Source organism: Neolamprologus multifasciatus, chromosome 15 (assembly GCF_963576455.1).
Source record: "Neolamprologus multifasciatus chromosome 15, fNeoMul1.2, whole genome shotgun sequence".
Classification (NCBI taxonomy): domain Eukaryota; kingdom Metazoa; phylum Chordata; class Actinopteri; order Cichliformes; family Cichlidae; genus Neolamprologus; species Neolamprologus multifasciatus.
In genome coordinates, this window is record NC_140453.1 from 34,773,248 (window position 1) to 34,797,457 (window position 24,210).

Sequence of the window (24,210 nt, forward strand, 5' to 3'; positions counted from 1 at the left end):
GTAAGACAGCAGTGCCCGAGGGGGTCCATGGCTGTATTGATTAGCTGATTATTACTAATCAAGCCTCTGGCCAAAGTAGTTGTGTTTTATTAAACAGAGGCTGCTGCAAACTGTTCCAGTGGATTATTGATAATGTCTGATTTTGTGTTTGCCTCTGGAACCTTATATATAATATATACATTTTTAAATTATTTTAAACGCTCCCTTTTTTCAATTTAGAGTCTACTCAGACTCTATTTAGGTTTTACTGAACTGTCTGAGTGGATGTGGTTTGTACTGGCTCCCTCGCCACTAATTTGGCAAACTGAAAATAGTTTTTGTTTCCCAAACAGGGCTTTTCTCCCACCACTGCATTTGCTATGAGAACCATTCACTTTAAAGCTGTGTTTTATTGCCTGCGGCTGTCTCACATTAGAAATGACAGGATTTAGGTCAGTGTTCTTCCAACATCTTTTGTGGTTTTCTTGTTGTGTTGTTGTTGTTATTGCTGTTGCTTTGACTTGTCAAACCTCAGACGAGCCATTTCAGTGCGCATCTCCTTTTACACCTCTTCCTGCAGGACACACTGCAGCTTCTTCACATGTGAAGCAAACTAAATGTAGCTTCAGTAAAGAAGGGAACATCTTTCTGTGCCAGACATTGTTGTGGGAGGGGTGAGGCTGCTTTATAGGACGGAAATCCCCCTCCATCCCAAGTCAGCACCCCCAATATCTGTCCCCCTGGCTGCTTTCCTGTCTTATAATAAAGTGCTGTGATTCCAGTGTCTGGTTTGCCCTGTAGCTTTGCTGGCTTCATCAGCCTCTCACTATGAATCACTTGGGATGATGGACGGCCTGCAGCCACAGCTCCGGATGTTTAGCTTGAAAACAGCACTGCTTTAAAAAAAAAAAAAAATCCCAAGTGGCAGTGCTGTTGGGGGCGTGTTACATTAAATACCAATGAGGTGATGAAATATTACCCTCAGAGGCTCTTTTTTCCTTTTTTATTCACACATCCATGAATTTGAAGGTTTATAAGACAATAAAAACTTTTGCTGCATTTCTTTTTGATACAAAGACACACGTTTTTACAACTCGACTTTGATCCTTCATCCCAACAGAAGAAGTGCACTTTATGTTATGAAGTTATTCAGCGGCTAAAGAACTGTTGCTGTCTCACCTGTATTAATGAAACAGGAAGTCCGTATTTAAGCTTTTGGTTAAAGTGATTAACGCCACTACTATTAAAAAACAAGGTCTGCATACCCACAGCTTCATTTACCCTAACACTGGCAGTCAGTGTGGCAATGCTGCATATTATGTTGTAGGTTCTGTAACGTTGGATTTTTGATACTTTTGAGATGTTTTGAGTTTATATGGTTGCTATCTTGACAAAGTCTCTGTTGTAAAAGAGATCTTAGCTATATTAATAAAGTGCTGACTGTGGTATTAATGCTCTGTCTTTAAAATCTGATCAGTTGTTTTTCAACTGAATCTATAATTAGATGTGCATAAGTACCATAAAGCAAGATTGGAAGTTTTCGAGCTATGTGAGCTTGAAGTCCGAGTTTTCTGTTTCATCAAAGTGTCCGTCCTTACCTGGCTTAATCACCACGCAACTTATGCCGAACACATAACGTAGTTCTACTCTGCTAAGTCTCTTTTGCACTTCTGGATGTGCAGCTACTAGAAAACAGAACACACGCTGAGAATAGCTGTTCGGTCAGTAAAATTAATTTCACTTTGATTTGCCGACAAACTAAAGTGATCTCCACGTCTCCTTTATTAGGCTGTGGGGCGATAACCTTGATGTTTAAATGGATCCAGTTTAAAGTTTCAGAGCTCTAATGTGCGGCCATTGTGTTGTGACCTTTGTTTGTATATTAAATAAGAAACCTCTGCAGATCCATCTGTGGCTCAAACCCAGAGACATGTTTTGATTTTCTGGCCTGTTGTTTTGCAGTGAAGAGTGCTTTGTGCTGCCATCACTCACCATCTCACACACACACACGCCTCATGAATGTCATGGACGTTCTTTCGGTCAGGATGTTGTCGTTATGTTGCGCGTCATGGAATAAAACAATTTGTTGCCTGTCTGGGAACGATGAGCTCAGCAGAACAGGAATCACGAGATGAGTAGGTGAAGCAGTGCAGCGGCTGGTGCTCGGTGGCTCGTCGTTACCTCGCTATTGTCAGCAATTCTGGATAATGTAACCTTTTTGGATTTCTTGTCCACCCGTCAGCTCTTCCTTAATTAACTGATGTGGGACTAGGAAAAAAAAAGTGTGAGCTCATTTATTGGTTTGGGAGTGAAATATAGCAGCCATATGGATTAACAGACTAAATATCAGGGCTCCAGAAAACTGAAATCAAAGAGGCAGTTGCAGTAAATACATCCTTAAGTCTCTGGATGAAGGGTAAGAGTGAGAAACTGATGGGGGCGATGAGGAGAAGCTCCTCAGAATTTGTGTTAAGCTCTTAATAACTTTGTGACGCTCTCTCGGGGGAAGCTGCCTTTCTGCAACAAGACCCTGGGGTTTGACTTACTGCTGCCACCTCAAAAATAGCTTGGCAGTAAGTCTACTTGGAGGAGTCAAGAGGTCACTGTAACACTCTTGATACTCAGTGACAGTATTATATATATAATATATATATATTTTAATAAACATTGCCTTCCTAATTAATGCATTCCTGCCTGATTTACACCTCGGAGCTGATGGAGAACAGTTTATTAAATTAGAACTAAATTGCATTTGAGTGTGTGCTCATGAGTCCTGCTGCTTGATAAAGTACATGTGGTCGTATTTTTAGCTTTATTACAAGTGGCTTTAATTTTAGCAGGCCAGTGCACTGCGGTGACATGATGCAGGCAGGAAAAAGAAAGCTGGACGCAGCCGTGTCAGGCGAAGTAAAAAATAAAACTGACATATTCTGACCGGGCCACGTACTGAGATACAAACGCTGCAGCAAGGCCGGGCTATAAATCAATACTTCACTCGCTGTTGTTTTCCTTCGCATTTTGTGCCACATTCAGGTCAGATTTTGGTAATGGTAATTATGAGATCTAGACTTCTAAAGTAATAATTATGACTGGGAAACACAGACTTTTCTGACATCTTTGTTTATATATACCCAACTTGGTGCTGAGATAGTTTCATCAGTGAGGTATTTCTAAGCTCCAGAAACTGTAATCGCACAACTCAACGAAATACGTTTTCTTCTATCCCTCTGTGAATAGACTGACCCCATCGCCCTTATGTGCAGAATTAAATTTTTGTATTGGTCTGCCCAGATCACGGAGCTCTAAACAAACTAGGTTAGTAAACAAGAGACCGCTGTGTGCCTCGCTGAACTTTGTATTGAATTTCTGATTTTTATGTAGGCCTATTTAAGTAGTTTCCTCTTGCATTTTTTAAGTAGCATTGATTGAGTTAAAGGGAAATTCAGTCATCATCAGAGTCTCTCTGCAGGTTTTTGGGAGTATTGCTGCTTAACGTTTTTGATAGAAAAGATCCAGAACAATGCCCATAAAGAGCAAAAACAACAAAAAAAAGATTGGCTGCTTGTGAGGGATTGGGAGTGCTCCAGCAGTAGAGCCACAGTGTGTCTGGAAAGTATTCAAAGCGCTTCACTTGTTCCATTTTTAGTCCTGTTACAGCCTTATTCCAAAATGGATTAAAATTATTTTCCCATTAAAATTCTACACACAACACCCCTTGCTGTCTCAAGTCTTCCTGAGTATGATGCTACAAGCTAGGCACGCCTGCTTTTGGGCAGTTTCTCCCTTTCTTCTGTGCAGAATCTCTGAAGCACCATCAGGTTGGATGGAGAGCGTTGGTGCACAGCCATCCCCAGATCTCTCCATAGATGTTCAGTATGGTTTAAGTCTGGGCTCCTCACAGAGTGGTCCCAGAGGCACTTCTTTGTTATCTTGGTTGTGTGGTGCTTAGGGACAGAATAGAATAGAATAATCCTTTAATTGTCCCACAAGGGAAGATTTGGTAGAGTTGCTAATACTGACTGCCAGCTCGGAGCTGTGCCGGAAGTAGGATGTTGTCCTGTTGTAGTTTAAACCCTAGATTGAGGTCCAAGGCACTCCGGAGCAGGTTATCATCAAAAATATCTGTTAATTGCTCCATTTTCCCAGTTCCTGCTGCTAAAAAAACCATCCCCATAGCATGATGCTGCCACCACCGTGCCTTCAACATGTTTTATAGGCCAGGTGACGAGCAGTGTCTGTTTACCTCTAGGCGTGATGCTTGGCGTTCAGGCCAAAGAGTTCAATCTTTGTTTCATCAGACCATAGAACTGCTAATGTAGTACTAAGGGGCCCAAAGTGTGCCAAAAAAATATTTTCCTTACACCATTACACCAGCACCACCTGCCTGAGGCACTGAACAATACAAGGAGGGATTGAGCCTCAATTTTAATTTGTTCACACCAAATTCTGATCCTGACTGTCACAGCAATTCTCAGCAGACCAGGCAACATTTTTCCAATGTCCTGTTGTCCAATTTTGGAGAACTGAAGTTTCTGTTTCCTGAATGTAGCTGGCAGGAGTGGCACCCAGTGTTGTCTTCTGCTGCTGTAGCTCATCTGGTTGTAACAAGTAGTTATTTGAGTTACTGTTGCCTCTTACCTCTGGCATCAACAAAACTTTTTCACCTGATCTCTTTTTCAGACTGTTCTCAATAAACCATAGAGATGTTGTGTGTGTGAAAATCCCAGAAAAGCAGAAGTTTTAGAAAAATACTTCGACCAGCTTACCTGGCACTAGCAACCATGCCATGTTCAAAGTCACTTAAATCACTTTTCCTCTACATTCTGATCCTCAGTTTAAACTTCAGCCGGTCATCTTAAACATGTCTATATGCCTAGATGCATTGATTTGCTGTCATGTGATTGACTGGTTAGCATTAACAAGCAGTTTAACATCTAATGAAGTGTTCAGTGATTGCATATCAAAGATGTACTTGGAAATATTTGGTAGTCTTACCCTTACTCCCATTTTCTCCTTGGTAGGTGGTATGTTATTAGAGGAAAAATGGAAGTGAGTGAAGAGTTTCTGTTTTTATTTATTTCCATCAAGTGCAGTCGTAAGAAACATTTCAAAGGTTTCTGAAAGTTTAAAAGCTGAAGCATTTTTTTCCTCTGGAGCAATTAGCTTTAATTGCGAGACCTGCATGGAATTTCCATAACAATTAGCATGCATCCAGGCTTTTAAAATTGAAATGAACACTTTATGCTAAAGGAAACGGTAGGTCTTTAAAGAACATTGGATTTCTGCATTCAGATCTAGATTTTAAAAGGTAAAAATGCATATCGTAACAGTAATGGTGTTATTGAGGAAGTCTGAAGCGTCTTTCTGTGACTCTCAGATATTTACAGGAATCAAGAGCAGCTCTGTTTCTCATAATTGTATTTGCCTCAATAGTCTCGGGATCATGAGTCATTTACTTGAAACAATTTCGGGAGTTCATGTCTAGTTTTTGAGCTAATTGTACTGAGATTGAGTTTGCATTATATTGTTATCTCGAGTTGTCAGACAGTTTTAAAATCATGGCTTTGCAGAAATTTAACTTGATCAGCTTAACTTAATCATGTTGAAACTCGTCGACAGTCCATGTCTGCATATTTTCATTATCTTCATTCCTAGTTAAATTAATTCAATCATTTGTGATCTTTCCTTTTGATACTGTATAATGCTGCCCAGCTATTAGGTACGCACAGGCTCATGAATGATATGATGTAACCACTAAAACTCAATTATCTTGAAAAAAGCTTTGATCTGATCACAAGGGAAGGCGGTTTGATAATTCAGGACATCTTGTAATAATGATTTGTACGTGATGAAGACAAGATAATTGAGCTAGGTATGGATCAGAAGAAAATCACAAGATAGATTGTATCTGTAGTGAGGGTAAATGCCTGGAGTATCAGACAATGTAATGTATGTCCTCTCTTATTTAGAAAAATGGATATAAAGATAAAATGAATGTTGCTTTCTGACCTTCCAGCTTATATGTGGCTCTGATAGGCCTCTGATCCTCAGGCCTGTCGGTTCCCATAAAAGAAATCTTAAAAAAAGGTCACGTATGAGGTAAATCTATGGACTATAAAAAACCTCAGCTAATATGTATATATAGATATAGTCCTTATAGTCCATCCACTTGTTCAGAATTAAGGTAATGTTTGCCTGCAAAGATCGGATTCTGCCATCTGAACAAATGTGAAAGTCGTGTCATAGAAATGCCAGTGAGGTCTACCACTGTGGTCCAATCAGACGCTCCTCCCTCTGCTATCTCTGCAGTCTGAGAAACACTCAATGAAAAACAGGCTAAAAATACCAACATCAGCTCAAGTACTAGCAGGGCAGCACTGGGAAAGTCATCAGACTCTGTCCACTAACACCAGGGTGGGAAAACTCCAAATTTACTGAAGACTGGCTGCAAATTTGTAAAGTCTTTACTCAGCCACGCACTGGCCATCATTCAGGGTTTTTTTTCACTTAACTGGTTGGTAGAGTGAGAATGGATTTAATGCTTGTGGACTGAACATCTAAAATATCAGATCTCTCAAAGAACCAAACCACAACTGCTTTTGGAAATTTAGACACAACTTTCAACTTTTTGACCGAACAATAAACGCCTTGTTCGACAGGAAAAAATATGTTGGTACTTTCTCTGACGCCATCTCCCCAATTCTGCCTGACAAGCGTCTCTAAGTGTGAAGTGGGAGCGAGGTCACCTCTGTTCAGTGGTCCATAGTGGAACAAATGTTGTGTTTAGTATTAAGGTGACTGTGAAAATGTACCCCTGCCCTGTGAAGCCACTAAATCATATAAAAAGATTTAACAAGGCTCCAATACTCAATGTTCCCTTCCTCATGCTGTTACAAGAGATATAACTGGACTTTATTTAATCCCTTAATACATTTCAGTCCTGAGACAGACTCACTCTTGCTGCCAAGTATTGAATGTCCCATCGTTAAAATAAAAAAGACTTCTAAAATGACGTCTAATAATACCAGTGCCACTTTGTTCTTTAAAATAATTTACAGGTTATAACTGATGGATGTATTCAACTATTTACAGATTAGTCTTCTTTATTTTGATCTTTTTAAGCATATTGTTCGCTTCCTGGAATCTGATCTGGCCATATCCAGCAGCAAGATTTATCCCCAAACCCTAGAAATTACACTAGTGTGGGCACCCTAAGCTATCATCCACCTCTACAGTCTGACCATCTATAACTTCACCTTCCTGACAAACCCAACATCCCTGCACTAAGGTGGATAAAACCATATTTTACTCCTCTGATCTGGCTTTTGTCCCAGCATTTTTCTCCCCCAGAAAATCTCTTTGTGGAGTTTACATGTTCTCCCTGTGCTTGCATGGGTTCTCTGCAGGTACCCTGGCTTCCTCCAAAGGTTAAACACAGTGTCATGCTTGGGGTTAGGTTAATTACTGATTCTAAACTGGCCACAGGTATGATCTCCCCCTGTGAACCTGAAGTTGATAAGCAGAAGAATATTGTTAGATGGAGAAAATCTGTTTTCTGGTGAAGTGTGGAAATCTGAAACCCTTTCTTGCTAGTGCATTGTGGAAACTACTCTTTAGCATATTTTCTTTACAATGAAGAGGCAAACGGCAAATATGGAGTAAACAAGGAGGGCAATATAAACAAACCATATCTTGCTGGACTCAGCAGGATTGTGGTAATATGGCACTCACTGAGTCATCCCCAGACTGCGCTTTGTAGAAATTCTTTCATATAGATGACAAAACAAAATGTTGTTTTCTTGAACAAAACTGTGACAAGAAAAGAAGACACATGGTGGAAACATTCTGCCAACTTTAAACTTGCTGGAAACACTTAAAGACTTAATCCTAAGTTTTAAGTTGCTTGGTGACAAATGGGTCTCCAGATGTGAATGAAATTCACATCTGGATGGGAAAAACTGGCCAAAGATGCAGATCAACAATCCCAGCTGTGCACAGAAACAGCCAAGCAATCAAGAACAAGAGCATTTTCCAATATTTTCAACATATCGTATTTTAGGTTCACTGTCTGCAAATATCTCACAAAGCTATGTTTGAAAATGTAGCTTAATTGGACAGTTTCTGAAGCATACGCTGGAAATAAACACACAATCCTCACATTCAGTCACAAATGTTTATTGAGATTTCTCTCGTGATGTCACTCACACATTGCTTAGGAGTTGTCCATCAAATTGGATGTGATACAACCATTTGTTACACTGGAAATGCGTATTCTCCGAGCGGTTGGAAAGGGTTCCTGGAGGCTGCTTGGCCCTGCTGGAAGAAGGTACCGCACCTAAAACGTCACCTGATGTAAATGGTTATGTGTAGATTTTCATGGTTGCCGGAAGTTTTTCATGTGTGTCTGCAAATGCTCGCTAGCTATTAGCTGAGCAGTGGTAAAACTTGAAAAAGTGATATGGAGAAGGTTCGCCTTCAAAGTAAAGTTCTTCCTTTTGGCTGTAGCACTAAGACATAACTTTTACTTTGGAGGCAAATCTCCATTTTAGGTTTGTGTTGCACTTTTCACAGTTTCACTATAGCTCAGGGAACAGCTGGTCACTGTTTGTAGACAAGTCTGTCACTTTCATTCAACCTACGATCGCAGCAATAAGCTAACAATCAAAGCAATCACAAGGAGGATTGAGCCAAAGGATTGGAATGCACATTTTTCTCTAGTGACAGGTGATTGCCATCTGGGCGCTCCCTGGTCTGTATGTCTGTGTCACTGGATCTTCAGCAGTCATTTTCTTAGTGACTGCCATCAACCTCCACCAGCCCAATTTTTCCTTCACAGCCAATGGTTGCCAGATGTTGTGAACCATTTTCTAGCCCTGTGTGTCTGGGGTCTTATTCACTTCAACCTACACTGTCAGCATCATTGTTACACATCCAAGTTAAAATCATGTGGTTAATGGTCATGTGTCTGCAAAACCTCAATCCGTGCAACCACACACAACACAACCAACGAGTGATGTGATGCTGGTGACATTTCCGTCTTTAGCCTGTGGTAAAAACATTGTGGGGATTGGGATCGAAATTTTGCAGCATTTTTATCAGAATCTTCATCACTTATAAATATGCGTTTTTGGTGGCTCTTTAAAAAAAATTGCATTGTTACTAAACCACAATAATTCAAAGGGCGGACACAGTGAGGCGTCTTCAAGTGAAAAATTCATAGAACATAAACAGATTTCAATGATCTATCTTTGTCAGTCTAGAGGTTTTAATACTTTTGGATGCAAAAATGTTTGGTGGTTTTCTCATGCTGTCACAAGTGGTTTATAGCCAATTTATAGAGTTTTAATAATCAGGTCTTGTACCAAAAGGATGGCATAAATTCAGTAAGTAAAAAACAGACTTTCCTTGCCTAAAATCACCTGGCAGATTGCCTCAGGGTCAGCCGCAGGCCATCAATATGTTCGGTGCAGTCATGATCCCTGCACGATGTCCAATTGCATCTTAGTGTGACTACAGCCATAAAGAAGGAGCTAACTGAATCACTGCATTACGGAAAACTGAATTAGAGCCCACAAACATGTATTTTCCAGAGGAGCAGCCCAAAGCAGATGAAGGTGTGTGTAGAGAGACATCTCATAGGCGGGGCATCCTCTGCCTTGTCATTATACCGACCAGCTCCATCAACAACATGCGGAACTATCATAATTTAATCCAGTGAAGGAAATGATAACAGTATGGAGTGTGTTTTAGTAGATTCTGGGCATGAAGCAACAAACACTTGACATCTGGTCTTGTTCTGTAGTTACGACAATCAAACATCTGGAGGCTCCGGTAGCTACTGTTGTGAAGGAGACAAATGGGTCACAGTCTCCTCTTAAACTCAAATCTGTGGACCAGATATCTGGGTCAACTGCAAAAAGGCTTTTAGAGATGTCAAGAGCTGCTTTACTTTCACTGTTCACTTGGCTAGAATAGCAAAGAGCTGAATGGATTACCAAAAAGGGAAATGAGAGAGCGACAGACCCGCAGTTTACATGGAAATAATATGGCTGATTATTGACCCAGATACAAGATTCTACAAGGATTCAGTCTGTTATGGTGGGAAGAGTTTGTGTCACCACAGAGGGAGAACAAGGTGTGTTCGGTCTGAAAGGCAACGTGACGTCAGAGCTGGAAACTGACTTATTGAGGGAAACTTGACTTATGAACGCTGCTTTGTTTTAAAGAGGGGCTGACTGGATGCTGCTGCTGCTGCTGCTGGGATACAAAATGGGTGCGGTGCAGGAAGTGTATCTAGTTGTGCCAATACCATCATTGTTTCAGAAATAAACATGCAACATTTATTAATAAGAGATGGGGTCTTAAATCTTTGGAAGAGGAAATCAGCAGGATGACCAACATAAAACAACGATGGCAATCTGTGGTAGGTCCGTCCAAACGGCCCAGACTCTCTCACAGATTGGTTTAGTTGTAGCCGACATGACGGAAGGAGAGCCTTTGGTCAACAGGATGCATCTAAAAGAAGTGAAAGTCTTAACAGGGTTTCTGTAGGTGCTCTACTGGAGCTGAGCCTTCCATCACTCTTGCAGGTCTCATGAAGTGCTGGGACCATTGTGAAGTTGTTTTGCAGTCAGAATCACCCCCTAAGCTAATAAAGTAATCTATTTGCTTTTTCACTTCAATTATATTGGAATTTCAAAGAAATCCAAAATCAAGAAACCCTTGTGCAACTTTTGCCAAGAGAGAAAAATCAGTACTCGTGCCCTTTTATTACTGAAGAAAAAGTCCCTATTAATATGCACTATGCCTTTACAAACATTTGGGAAAGAATGGGTCATCCCAAAGGGCTGCAGGCACGATGACCGAGTAGTCATTCCTCTTACTTATCTGAACTCTGCTTAAAATCCACCATTTGCGGCATATACATAGTTGGTGTATTGTACCAACAGAAATGTACATCACTTGGACCTGAGCACGCCCTAGTGGACTTGCGGATGCGAAAAGTATCATAATTTTTTCAGGATGCTGCAGTAAGCCAGTTGGTGAAATTTCTTCCATCCTACATATTCAGTGATCGACAGTAAGTAGTACTACTGCAAAGTGGATGTGTTCAGGAATTCTCAGCAACTACATAAAGTTACAGAGTGGGGTGTGTAACAGTTTCCAACACTCTACAGACTCGGGAACTGCAGCACTCCAAACCACCTATGCTATTAACATCAGCACAGAAACTGGAAGCACGCAGCGATGCAGCTCCTGCAGGTGGCCCAGTCCTTTGGTGAATATAAGTTATACGGACACAGATTCCCTGTGTTCGATCTCAGCTTCTGAGGTAACTGGGTTTGGCCGAAGGAGATGAGAAGTTGAGGGCGTGTAATAAGAACCTGTACAAAGTCGTGATCAAGTCATCTTGTATAAACTTCATGAAGTAATAGTCCAGCAAACCATAATGTTAACGCTTTTAAGGAAACCTAAGGAAGCAGGACATGGTGAGGTATTTAAGAGATCACAGATGGATGAGATCTGACAGAAGTGGAGTCAGTGGGAAGAAGAAGTCATTATTTGATGCCACCATCTGTGGACAGCGTCCGCCCTCTCTCCTTTATTCAGCAGGATCTCTTCAGCTTCAGATCCACTGTTGGAGCGGCTTTGGCTCTCCATGTTCAAAACTCAAGTGCCGCAGTTCATCCACGACTTTGCTAAATTCACTTTGTGGCTTTTTGAACTTGGACATGGGGGAGGAAAAAAAAGGCAAGGAGCACGAAAGGGAGTGGAGGGTGAGGGGTGGGATGGTTTGAAGAAAACAACCAGGCCTCAGAAAACTTTTGGAAAACAGCGTCACAACCAAAGAGGCATAATGCCTCATTGTGGAGGCTGAATGTGCATGATTGTGTGTGTTTGCTGGAGAATCTGGAAGGAAGAGGGAGGGGGAGGCGGGACGCATGTGATGTTTGAATTCAACCTGATTGTGAATTTTCAAAAAAATAAAACTTTTTTTTTCTGTACACAACAAGATGCGATTGAGGTGAATTTTGTTATTTACGACACAGGAAATGGCATCTGGCGGCAAAAACCCTGCACAGAGGTGACTGTGTGTCACCGTGAATGAGAGCGCGCACAAACACTTAAACGCTCGAGTTCTTGCCAAATGTGATAACATGTTACCTAACCTCAGTGTGATGCATCATGTGATGGCGGATCCAGTGCTGGTGTTGGCGGCAGGATACCTCTTTGTGTGTATGTGTTTGTTCAGCTCTCAGCTTTTGCTTGTCGTATGCTTCATGCTTTCCTGCTGCCTTCAGGAAGCAGCTTTCAGGACGGCCTGATGGGTTTCCTGGCAGGACCCTCTACCCCCCTCCCAGTTCCTACTGGGAGACAATAGGTCTCACAGGGCATGGAGGTGTGTGTTGGTGGGAATTTATTGGGGGAGTAGTGGGCTTCCCTTCAGGAAACTGTAGAACTATCCAAGCAGCAGAGAGGCCTGTTGTGTGAGGATGTGTTGAGCTTCATTTTAGTTTCTGTTCAGCCTAAATGTCCTCATGAGGATGACGACTCCTGTGAAAGAGATTAAGCTCAGGATTAGCAACTGGCTTTAAGTTTCAGATTATCAGATTGGAAGTAAAGATTCTGAAAACTGACCTGTAAACTTCTTAGAAAGAAACTCTCTAAATGCAGAGTTGATTCTTAAATGGTAATTACAGAAACTCTCACCTCTATTTCAGAAGCTTAAGTTTTTATTAATGTCCCATGAGCTTTGTTTAAAGACATGGTGTGTAAAATCCCATCGCTAGATGTCAGTAGATTGGAAGTTGTAGTCAACTGAGCTCTGTTTTCTTACTTGTTCCAATTCAAGTGCATAATTTTTATAATAATCTATTTTTGCTGCTGTTAGCCACTGTTAGCTGCTGTTAGTGATTGTTTTTTTTTGTTTTTTTTTAAATGGCTGTAACATTGTTAGATGCTTAGTAAATAAATTATATGATGTGAGAATGTAATCAAAATGTTTTTCAGAGGGAAAGTTTGATTATAGGATATTCAAACATAACATTAGCAGGTTTTAAGCTAATGTTAGCTTAAAACCAGCTATTGTTGTTTAACTGGCTTGTTGTCAGCTGTCCAGTGATGTCTAATCTGATAACAATTTGTCAAGTAATTTCTGCAGGTTTTTCACGTTTTAAAGCCCTGACTTAAGTTTATGAGATAAGGCTTAAAGTGAGGAGAAAAAGGATGAGGTGTTGATGAGGGTGGAGGAGGAGGGAAAATAATGAGCCCTGGAAGATGGCTGCCACTCCTCAAGCCTGGTCTGCTGGAGGTTTCTACCTGTTAAAAGGGATATTTTCCTTCCCACTGTTGCCAAGTATTGGCTCTTAGGCGCTTGTCTGTTTGTTGGGGTTTTCTCTTTATTATTGTAGAGCCTGTACCTTACAATATAAAGCAACGAGAGGTGACTGTTGTTGTTATTTGGTGCTAAAAATACACTAATGAAGATTGCTGACAAAATCAGGCAGGATGATTCAATTATTATATTCATGGATGTACAGAAAGTGTATTAGTTACCTTCAAACAAGAAGGTAAATAAATTCTAAGCAGCTCTTTTACTCTAGACTATTCTAGCCGTGCGTCTGGAAATGCAAGTTCTTTTGAATCTACAAATGCCTGTAATGCAGTGTAAAAATGCACAGATTATTGGATCAAAACTTAATCCAAACCTCATGAAAGTTAAATTATATAATGATAAGTGTATGGTATCCATCCTGTGGTGGATGAGTGTGTGTCTGGTTTGTACCTTTGCTTCTATTAGTCTGTACGTGTTCACATTTCTGAATGAGTTTATTTTTTCTCATGCAAATCAGTCAGACTGTACAAGCTACTGTCAGGGAGAAGATGTTGGCTTTCGTCCCCCTCTCCCCCTCATCATCAGTCTAGTCGTGTCTCCTCGTCTCTCTCCCTTTTTCTCTCACAGGCCTCCCTTCTCGGGAAAAGGGTGGCGTTGGGGATGAGGTCATTCTTTCAAAACATGGCCCCAATTCTCCAACCAACATGTTTCCTTCTCCATGATCTGGACTGACCAGTCTTCCAGTAATAACACATCTATGAGTGTGTGCTGGGATTACAGGATAAATCTCATGTTCCATGTTTTTTGAGGGGGGAAAAATGCAGCAATATTATTCTGTATTTTCCATTTTTGTTGTAGCTTAAAGGTAACTAACATGCTGGGTTGTGTATCCAGTGCAAAGAAGCGCTGACTGATGGTAAATGGTAAATGGACTGGTTCTTATATAGCGCTTTTCTACTCTTTCTGAGCACTCAAAGCGCTGTACACAACTTTTACATTCACCCATTCACACCCATTCGCACAAGCACATTTTTCTAAGTGCTTTCTAAGGTAACATTCACACACACATTCATACTCCGATGGATGCATCGGAGAGCAATTTGGGGTTAGTATCTTGCCCAAGGATATTTGGCATGCAGACTAGGGGAAGCCAGGGATCGAACCACCAACCTTCCGATCAGTAGATGACCTGCTCTACCACCTGAGCTACAGCCACCCCACGCCACTGATGCAATAAAGCAATTTTGGGAAAGTATACGATTTTAATCATTACTTTGCTAAGTGGTTACAACTTGAGTGCTAGTTTTTTCATTCAGTTAAATTCAATTACATTTGATTTATACAGCTCCAAATATGCGCTTTATATTGTAAGCTAAAGATTTGTAACACAGAGAAAACACCTAAAATCAAACAACTCCCTGTGAGCAAGTAGTTGATGACAGTGGGAAGGAAAACGTCCTTTTTAGCAGGAAGAAACAATCAAACCAAACTCGGGGAGGGGCAACCATCTGTCATGACTGTTTGGGGGTATATGCTTATGCTTGCAACTTTGTGCATAAATTTCTGCAGGTGATAGATTTCAGGTGTGTTTAGTGGTATGACTGTATGGTGGATGTTTAGTTTTACTTTTGAATGTCTTAGAATCAAGCTGTTGTTGTTCTAACATATAGACATATTTTGTGCCTCGCTGCAGTAGTGTTCTGGATAATGGCCGTCCCCACTCAGAAAATACAGGTGGTGATGTAGAGGTTTTGTCTGAGTGGTTCAAGTGAGTGGACCATCTCCATCTCTTGGAGCCTGTACTCGTATATCAATCAAGTGGCATGATGCTGGTGTCTTCCACTCAGTCATGTCAGCTTACAAAAATCAAGAAATGCACAACAAGCTGTAATGATACCAAAGTGTAGCTTGTGCCAGCAGACAACAGCAGCTGAACATGTCTTTATGTTTCAAATATATTCAGTAAAAGTAACATAATACATACATTGTAGCACCAGCTGGTGGCTACTTGGACACATTACATGACTGTGTTCTGTAGCTGTTACACAAAGCTGGCCAAAAAAACCATGTAGTTTACTAGTGCTGATCTGGATTCAAACCAGGAGACAAAACACAATCCTGAAATCAAAAGCTCATGAACTGCACTGCTAGTGTACCCACCGATGCTACCAGTACCTGAGCCAGCCTCTTCCAAATTACAGCACACAATGTTCATACTTACCAAAAGTATTAGACTCTTTGGTTAAAGATACACGAGTCAAAATTTGTCAAAAGCACCCACAAATACAGGCAGTTGGAGCATTTAATTAATTTCCGCTTACAGGTGTTTATTTTTTTAAACGCTTAGTTTCTGTGCACCAGCATAGAGCTCCAGTAGCTATGACTGCAGTTCAGCACCAAATTTTACGAATTTGTTAAAAACAGTTTGTTGACATGGGAAGTACTGGAGCTGCTCAGCCACAGAAACCCATTCCACTGAAGCTCCCAGTGTGCAGTTTCTGTGCTGATGTTAATACCAGAGGAGGTTCGGAGCGCTGCAGTTATTGAGTTTTCAGAGCGTTGGTGACAAAGTATGTGCCTCAGCTCTTGGCGATGTGCTGTAACTTGATGTAGTCTGACACTTTGCAGCTGAGTTGCTGTAAATCCTAAACAATTCCATTTTGTAGTAATACTCTTTATGCCTTGCAACAAAGCTGACTTTGTTCCAAGGCATGTCATTACAGTACCATGGTTTAATTCAGTGAATTCTCTAGAATGACTCATTGTTTCAGGAATGTGTGTAAAAGCAGACTGTGTGGTGCTTGATTTTATAAACCTGAATTCAGAGATTGAAGAATGTGACCTTCTATTTTGTCCATTAGTATCCACCTGTGATGTTTTGTGAATAAATTGACAAGTTTGTTCACTGAAACTTGTAGTGTGACATTTGAGATGTGTTGTATTGTTCTAAAACTTTTACAATCAGACAAGCAATAATCAAAAATTAGCCAAACCAACAACAACAAAAAACATTTATCTAAAATAAATTAATGGTAGGACCTAGGATGCTGCATTGCATGTGTTGAGAAGATTACTTTTGGAAAGTAATAGATTACTTTAGATAAGCTAATAGATAATTTCCACAGCATGTCGTTATCCTGTCTTCCTTCTCACACCACAACCTGTCGCAGCAGACGGCCGCCCCTCCCTGAGCCTGGTTCTGTCGGAGGTTTCTTCCTGTTAAAAGGGAGTTTTTCCTTCCCACTGTCACCAAAGTGCTTGCTCATACGATTGTTGGGTTTTCTCTGTATGTATTATTGTAGGGTCTACCTTACAATATAAAGCATATATTTGTTGTGATTTGGTGCTGTATAAATAAAATTGAAATGAATAGATTAGATTAATAATCCCCTGTGAAAATGGATTTAATTATTTTGGAGTAATTAACAGCTAATACATTTGATCACTTGTTTAAGTAATGCCTTATTTAAACAGGAAGGTCCTCTCTAGGTTGTAGTTTCAAATGTTAAAACAAAACCATTTCATAAACAAAATACTGCTGAATTTCCTGCACTGAAACACATTCTTGTCTGCCGTGCTTGTGACCAGCCTGCCACGTTCTCAGACTCCGGTTTCAGAGCAGTGGGCACCAATTTCATTGGCAGATGTGAAATTCGAAGAAGACAAAAGAACAAAAGCAATGCACTAAACTGCACAGTTAAAACAACAACAACAAAAAACCCCTAAAAGCTATCAGTGGTGTGAAAACAATCACTTTTGAGCTGTTTATAACAGTGTCACAGCTGTATATCTTTGTGTATACGGTGTGTTTTGTGCCAGCCTCAGACTGTGCGTGTGTGTTTGAGAGTGTGAAAGACTTGACAGCGGGGCTCTCAGCTGGTTAGGGCTCGGGGTGTAGAGGGAAGGAATGCAGCTTCTTTCCGCAGTCTGTAATTTGCTGTCATCAAATCAGAGAGAAAAACAGCAACACATGAGAGGAGCTGAGGGAAATGTGTGTGTGTCTGTGTGTGTGTGTGTGTCTGTGTGTGTGTGTGTGTGTGTCTTGTGGATAGCTGGGGGTGAGAAGAAGGGAAAAGTCATGTGAGAAGGGTTAAGATGAGGAAGACAAGAGCTGGGAAACGAAGAGGAGCAGGGAGGAAATGAAGGGAGCTGTGGAGGAAGAAGTGAGAAATGAGAAAGAGGAGACTCGCCCGTTGACTCTTGTTTTAACAATCGAATGAACTTGCAGCGCGATGGGTGACTCTCTTTAATGAGTAATGCCTCAGCATGTCTCAGCAGTCAATGTGGTGTTGATTTTCGGTAGTAAAAGCCTCCTTTTTTTGTTTTTCTTTCTGAATGGCGCCTCTTACAGCAGCTGCTTGTTTACAGTATTTTCTTCAGTTTGTTTTCTGTGTTGCTCTGTATGGTAAACAAATTATCTGAAGTGGAAGCATTTCTGAAGGAATTGTATTAACATGGTTGCGTCACTAGCGTCAGCCTTGAGCTGTTAAGCCAACAATTTAATCATGGAAAACGCACTATTTTCAAGGAGTGTCCTTTCTTCTATTCGGCAAGTTAAAACGGCCCTACTGAAACTGTAATCCAGCAGCTTCACATTAGTAAATATGGACATAATACCGCTGTCTGCAAGGAGGAGGAAAATATACAACACACAGCACTGTGACTCATACCTAACTGGATTCAATAACAACAGGCTAACTGAACCTTACTAAAGCAAACAACACTGAGACTCAATTTGTGAACTGCAGACAAGTGCTCAGACAAAAACTGTAGGTAGGATTACATGTTACTAAAAGTGACCGCTGAATCGAGATTTCTGTGACTTGTTTTTGAGCTCTGCTTAGCTTGTGTTTGGTTTTAAACAAAGCCAATACAAAAACTCAAAGTACTGCTCCCTGCTTTGGTCGAGGCCACATCTTTAAAAAGCTTTTGTGTGGCTTTTGTCCGGTTGGCACAGACACTGCAGCGTTGTGTTTGCTGTGGTCTGAGAGTCAAATGTGGCTGAAACACTGAGGGGAACCTGAAGCCCATACTACTTGGCCAGGTAACCTAAGAAGTTCATACATTAAAGTCTCTCTAAAGTCTTTTGTTTTTTCCTAACTTGTTTCTTTCTAGACTAAATATTCTAACATATTACAGAGTTAGTTAATAATGTATAACAAAATAGCTCAAATGGCTCTGCTTGTAAATATCCCAGTATATTGCACAAATTGGATATATATGTGGTTAACACTGAGGTGCTCCACTTATCATGTGGTACTTTATTTTTTCTGTAGAGGATGTGTATACTTCTTTTCTACGGGCAGGAATGATTTCCTGTGTTGTTCAGTGATGCATTTGGGTGATCTCGGTCTCTCACTGAACGCGCTCCTGTGATTGGCCAGCATGTCATGGAGTGGGTGGGAGGTGTTGTCCAGCATTGTCCTTATTTTGGACAACATCCGCCTCTCTGACACCACCTCAAGGGAGTCCAGCTCCATCGCCACAGCATTACTGGCCTTGCGGATCAGTTTGAGTCTGTTGGCATCTGCAACCCTCAACCTGCCACAACAGACTCACAGAGAATCTTGAACATTGTCTGACAGATGTAAAGACGTCAGCTGCTTCAGAAAACTGTGTGTTTTCTGTCAATATGTACTCTGTTGTATTTATGAACCTCAAACAGGAAACTTGTTCATACTTGTCTAAGGCGGGTTACCTCTGTAACCTCTGTACAGTCTATGAACTAACCTTCGTAAGTGGCCAACGTCATTGCCCACGTATATTATACATGTTCATAACCATGCGATCAAGTTTAAATGCATTATATGCCTTACACTGAGGCGATGTTTTCTGATAAATGATCTCACTGACAGATTCAAAAACTGCGGGTTTCCAGGAATTCACAGGAGGAATTGGCGGTGCTGAACAGGCCAATTACAGGAGTGGCGGGCTGCGTTGAGCCAATGCTGACGTGCTGCTGGTAGACCTGTCCATGTTTGTGACTGGTCAGATGCCAATGCCAAATTTCTTTCATGGCAATGAGCTTGTAGCTAGATTAACAAACCCTGGGTGAACTATTGATAACCGCTTTCGTGTGACCGCTTAGCCTGATTGCGGATGTTGGGGAAAGTATCCCGGGTATGTTGAACTTGCTTTGTAGTACACGACCCAAAGCAGTGGGTGATATGAAACGTTTATCAGTACTGCATTCTTTCTTTTCTTTGCACTAAAGGTTCTTACTATCAAGTCAGAGACAACAACCTCTGACAAGATTTGGAATAATTAGTCAGCAGCCTGTGTGAATGTTTACAGGCTTTTCTTTGACAGTAAAAAGTGTGTGTGTGTGTGTGTGTGTGTGTGTGTGTGTTATAGTCTGAGCTGTCAGATGATGTGTGTGTGTTTATAGGTTATCAGCAGTCAGCCAGCTAGAAGGACGACTGGCGTGCTTCAACAGCGTGTGTTAGGAATGTGCTTGAGGCTACGGGAAAACGTGTGTGTGTTTGTGCATGGCTACAACAGTGTGTGTTGTAAACTAAATGAATGACTACGTGTATTCTAAAGTTTTGAGTGTGTGTGTGTGTGTGTGTGTGTGTGTGTGTGTGTGTGTGTGGGTCTGGTTGCTGTATTCAACTTCCTGTATCCCTTCTTTGCTTTAAATCTGAAACACACCAAAACAAGGTTTGTGCCAGTAACACTGACCCACTCAGACGCCACGATCACCTGTGATAGTGGCATGTGCTTCAGTGCCGGTAGACATAAACACTGTGACAAAGTGGGATTACATGACTTACTTCTCACTTCTCTAAGAGCGAGGAAGCAAAGGTGTATCCAATGTGCACGTCTTTTGATGTGTTTTTATGTATATGCTGCGCCTCAACATGTCATAGTTTATTCATGCAGTAGCACAGTGAGATGCAATATAATGGATAATCTGATTGGTGTCAATTTAACACTGTAGATTGTGCAGGCCAATTTAGTGCAACATGTTGAAGGTAATAACGATGCAAGTAGGTAAATGATCTGAGAAGTAACGTATACACTGATGCATTAGGTTTAAAAAAAATAATAGTAAATATTAAAAGTAATAACAGTAATACAGCTATTGGTAATTATTAACTTACTAATCTAACAGCGTTATATGTAAAACTTTCACCAGAGTATTAGTGATTGTAATCCATCTATGTATGAATGATGGGCAACAAAATTTTTGACATTTTCATACCAGTGTGAAGGCTCCCAGCTTTACTTTAATTTCATTTATATGGCAGAAACACTGCTAACTGATCAACAATTTAAAAAAACTAAATGGATGGATAAATAAAATGCACGAACGAACAAAGAGATGCAAGTGAAGGAAGTGAGGGGACATGTTGGTGTATTAAAAAACAATCGTAGCCTCAACTGTTTGACATTAACTCATCAGACTGTAATCAGAGTTGGCTTTTTCCACAGAACAACTTTTGAATTTTATAATAGTTTATTGTTTCGTGTAAAATCTCTAATTTCTGTGCGCATCAGTTGGTGGTGAGCTTAGCCGGTTTCTAGTCTAAAAGCAAACTTTTTCTGCAATGCAAATTCTTATTGCATCGCTAATTATCTCTTTGTTTGAAATGAATGTTTAAAACTAGTTTTTCTTTTTGCCTTGACTATTTATTGGTGGGAAGTAGCAACATCCTGTAGTATTGTAGTGACAGAGAGTGAGCCAAACAACTCGAGGCTTGAAAACAAAAAGTCCACTTCCTGCATGGCATTCCTGCTCTTTCTGTCTCCTTTCCTGTCTGCTTCACTGTCCTATTCAGCAAGAAAGGTTGAAATGCCCAAAAACAAACCAAAAAGAAAATACCTGCGAGAGAGTGCATTCTGATCTGTATCATAGCGGTGTGTGCGTGTGTGCGTGTGTGTGTGTGCGTGTGTGTGCGCGTGTGTGCGCGTGTGTGCGTGTGGTAGATTAACAGGAAAAAAGACAAAGCTGTAGAACAGCTTTCTTGGTACTGACCCACCATTTTTCCCAGTATGCTCTCACTGAAGGTTGTGTGTGGCATTTGGTCACTGTAAAAACCAGATGTGATGATTCACATCATTTTCATCTTCAGCAAACTGATACAGAAATGTTGACTCATCAGTTTATTCAGTTCTCCTCTGTTGTGACAGAAGTTGTTTATGATGATAATTGATGTCTGTCTCACAGGGCTGTGTGAAGCAGGGAGGACGAACGACCTGAGCTCCAGCTGCATGAATTAATCAGTGAGTGGCTCACAGAGATGAACCTCTTTAACACACTGTTTTAAGCTTCACTTTTACGTTTTTCCTTTGTAATTGGTGTCCAAAATTCAGAGTTTTCCACATGCTGTTTGGACCTAGGAGCTTTTCTGCAGCACAGGAAGTATTTTATATTTCCTGAAGAAGAATCAGTTAGTAACAGCAGAGACAGCTACTGTGGCCAAACAAAGAAACCTCTCTTAAAAAGGCTGACTAACAGCAACTAACTACGAGATGGGTTTAACTGAATTAGTTAAAGTGAAAGACGGGGATTCGCAATCTTTTGAATTCAGTCACAGGTTGTTACATGTTCTTACAACCCATAAAAGACTCTGCGCTTGGTCTAAAAATTTTACCAATTAAGAAAAAAAACAAAACAGGGGAAAGTCAAAATTCTACTTGCAGAAACTTACTTCTGTGCAACACTTTATAGCTTCCTTTATTTCCACTGGTCTTGGTCCAAGGTCATCTATAACAAATGCATTCATGTTGCTGTGTTTTTTCTTTAAGCCTGGTGTTGATGCAAAGCTGTGTGCGTGCTGAAAGGTCCTCGTCCTGAAAAATGACTCAGTCTGTGCAAGTTAACCCAAAGCTGCCTGGTAAGAAACTCCATAAAGAAGTCTCTGTTATTGAAATTAAAGCTTACTGTCAAATGTAATTGTGTGTCCTGAACAGTGTTGGGTAAGTTACTTTAAAATAGTAACTTAGTTACATTACTAGTTACTTCTATCAAAAGTAACTCAGTTACTTCAAGTTACTCATTACTTTCAAAGTAACTAGTTACTAGGGAAAGTAACTTTGGTTTTACTCAGAATTCTCTTGTTAATGTGTTGCTTCCATAACTTTGCCAGTCTTCTAGCTTGCTTACTTGCCACAAGTGCACTGTGCCACCTACCAATAGAAAGGAAAAGATAATACATATTTCCACGAGAGAAATCCCACGCCTGGACCGTCATTGACTGCTGCCATGATTCTAGCCTACGTCACAGTGTCATGTGCGCCTTTTACATCCAACACAAAAAACTGCAGTCGTGGTGCTTTGATTGTACTCAGAACTCGGAAATTCTGCCTTCTGAATAGGAAGATGTAGGTAACACCAGACTGCAGATGAGCTGCATACAGGGCTGGACGGGGACAAAAAATCGGCCTGGGCATTTTGACTAGAGACCGGCCATTATAGGAAAAATCATAAAGCCTTTGAATGAAAACAAACGCTGTTGTGACAGTGATGTTCACTGTTTTGATGGTATATATGCATCAATCGTTTTTTGTAAGATTCAGATAATTATTTTTTAAAAGCTAGACATTTTAAATGAGAATAAGAAAGAAAAGTATTTCTTTGTGCCCACCTCTCCCTGTTAATGCCCTACCTGGCCCCCCTGGCAAAACTTTGCTAGATCCACACCTGCACAGTTACCAGCTGTCAGCTACCTAAAAAGGATCCTGGGGTTATCTGTCTCTCAGAAACAGTTCATAACTTCCCTTCAACTCATTTATGTCACCTAAAAGGTAAACCTGTTTCTCCATCACCTGTTCAGCTCTGATGATTCAGTAAGGACATCTCCTGGTTTCATGTTTCCCTCTCACCAGATAAACAAACCGACATCATGACAGCAGCTTTTTTGCAGCTGTGGCTCCAGCAAACATCAGCTGATACTAGGAATTAATATTAAATAAATCCTAACAACAGCTGATCAAGCTTAAACGTGCTGCTGTTGTTTAACGCGACATCGGCTGGTTTCCTCTTTCTGGTGCAAAGTGGGCGATAAACAAACAAGAGAGCCGATCAGCTGATCATTGATCAGTTTTCGATTGAAGTAGAAACGGGAGAGGGAGGGGTGAGAATGAAAGAAGAAGAGGCAGCTGTGCAGCAAAGACACAGAATAACTCCAGCTTTGTGCCTTTTTCAATGTAGCCGAATTACGGGACAAACTGTTCCTTTTCACCTCAATAAGAAATGCGTAATATTTTCTCTGAATACCAGACGGGACGGTTGGCAACTCTAATAACTTATGAACAAAATAAAGTTTAACATCGTTAACATCATAGCACCCACCCAGCTGTATAGAAACTCCGTCATGCTAGCTAGTACGCAGTACGGAAAAAGTCAGAATAACGAAAATAAACTCCACCTAAACTTGGTTTATATCTGACCCAGATAGACTGCAGGTCATAACTTCTTACCTGAAGTTCAGTTCACACTTGGACCGGCGGCCGCCTCGGGTCTCTTTTCCTTCTCTTCCACCTGCTGGCCTCCAACACTTGCTAATGTTATTGAATCTGTGGAAGCTCCGCGATAGCCACCACACGAAGTAACGAGTAACGACCCTATCTAAATCCCAGTAACGACTAACGCGTTCCTGATTTTGGCATAATAACTAGTTACCGTGCTCGTTACCACAATAATAACGTAGTTACTGTAACGCGTTACTTAATAACGCGTTAGTCCCAACACTGGTCCTGAAGATGTGAATATTTCTGTTTGTTACGCCTAGAGATGAGGTTTGGGGTTTGCAACATGTAGTTTTAGAAATATATCAAGTAATTTGTTTTGACCTGACAGGACGGTGATGAACTAATCACATTTAGATGGATTGGATTTATATAGCGCTTTTCAAGGCACCCAAAGCGCTTTACAATGCCACTATTCATTC

General features: G+C 40.8%; 1 protein-coding gene across 2 annotated transcripts in view; it reads left to right on the top strand.

The window, feature by feature from the left end:
- kank3 (KN motif and ankyrin repeat domains 3) overlaps window positions 1-24,210 on the top strand; it is a 37,210-nt gene that overhangs the window by 128 nt on the left and 12,872 nt on the right. The window contains exons 1-3 of one of the 2 annotated variants that reach the window (XM_085133179.1): window positions 7-18,359; window positions 21,486-21,541; window positions 22,067-22,155. In XM_085133179.1, the coding sequence (XP_084989305.1) occupies window positions 22,119-22,155 (37 nt within the window). In that variant the 5' untranslated portion in view covers window positions 7-18,359; window positions 21,486-21,541; window positions 22,067-22,118. Of the gene's footprint in view, window positions 1-6; window positions 18,360-21,485; window positions 21,542-22,066; window positions 22,156-24,210 lie in introns of those variants that run through there. The other variant, XM_085133177.1, reaches the window with a different exon arrangement.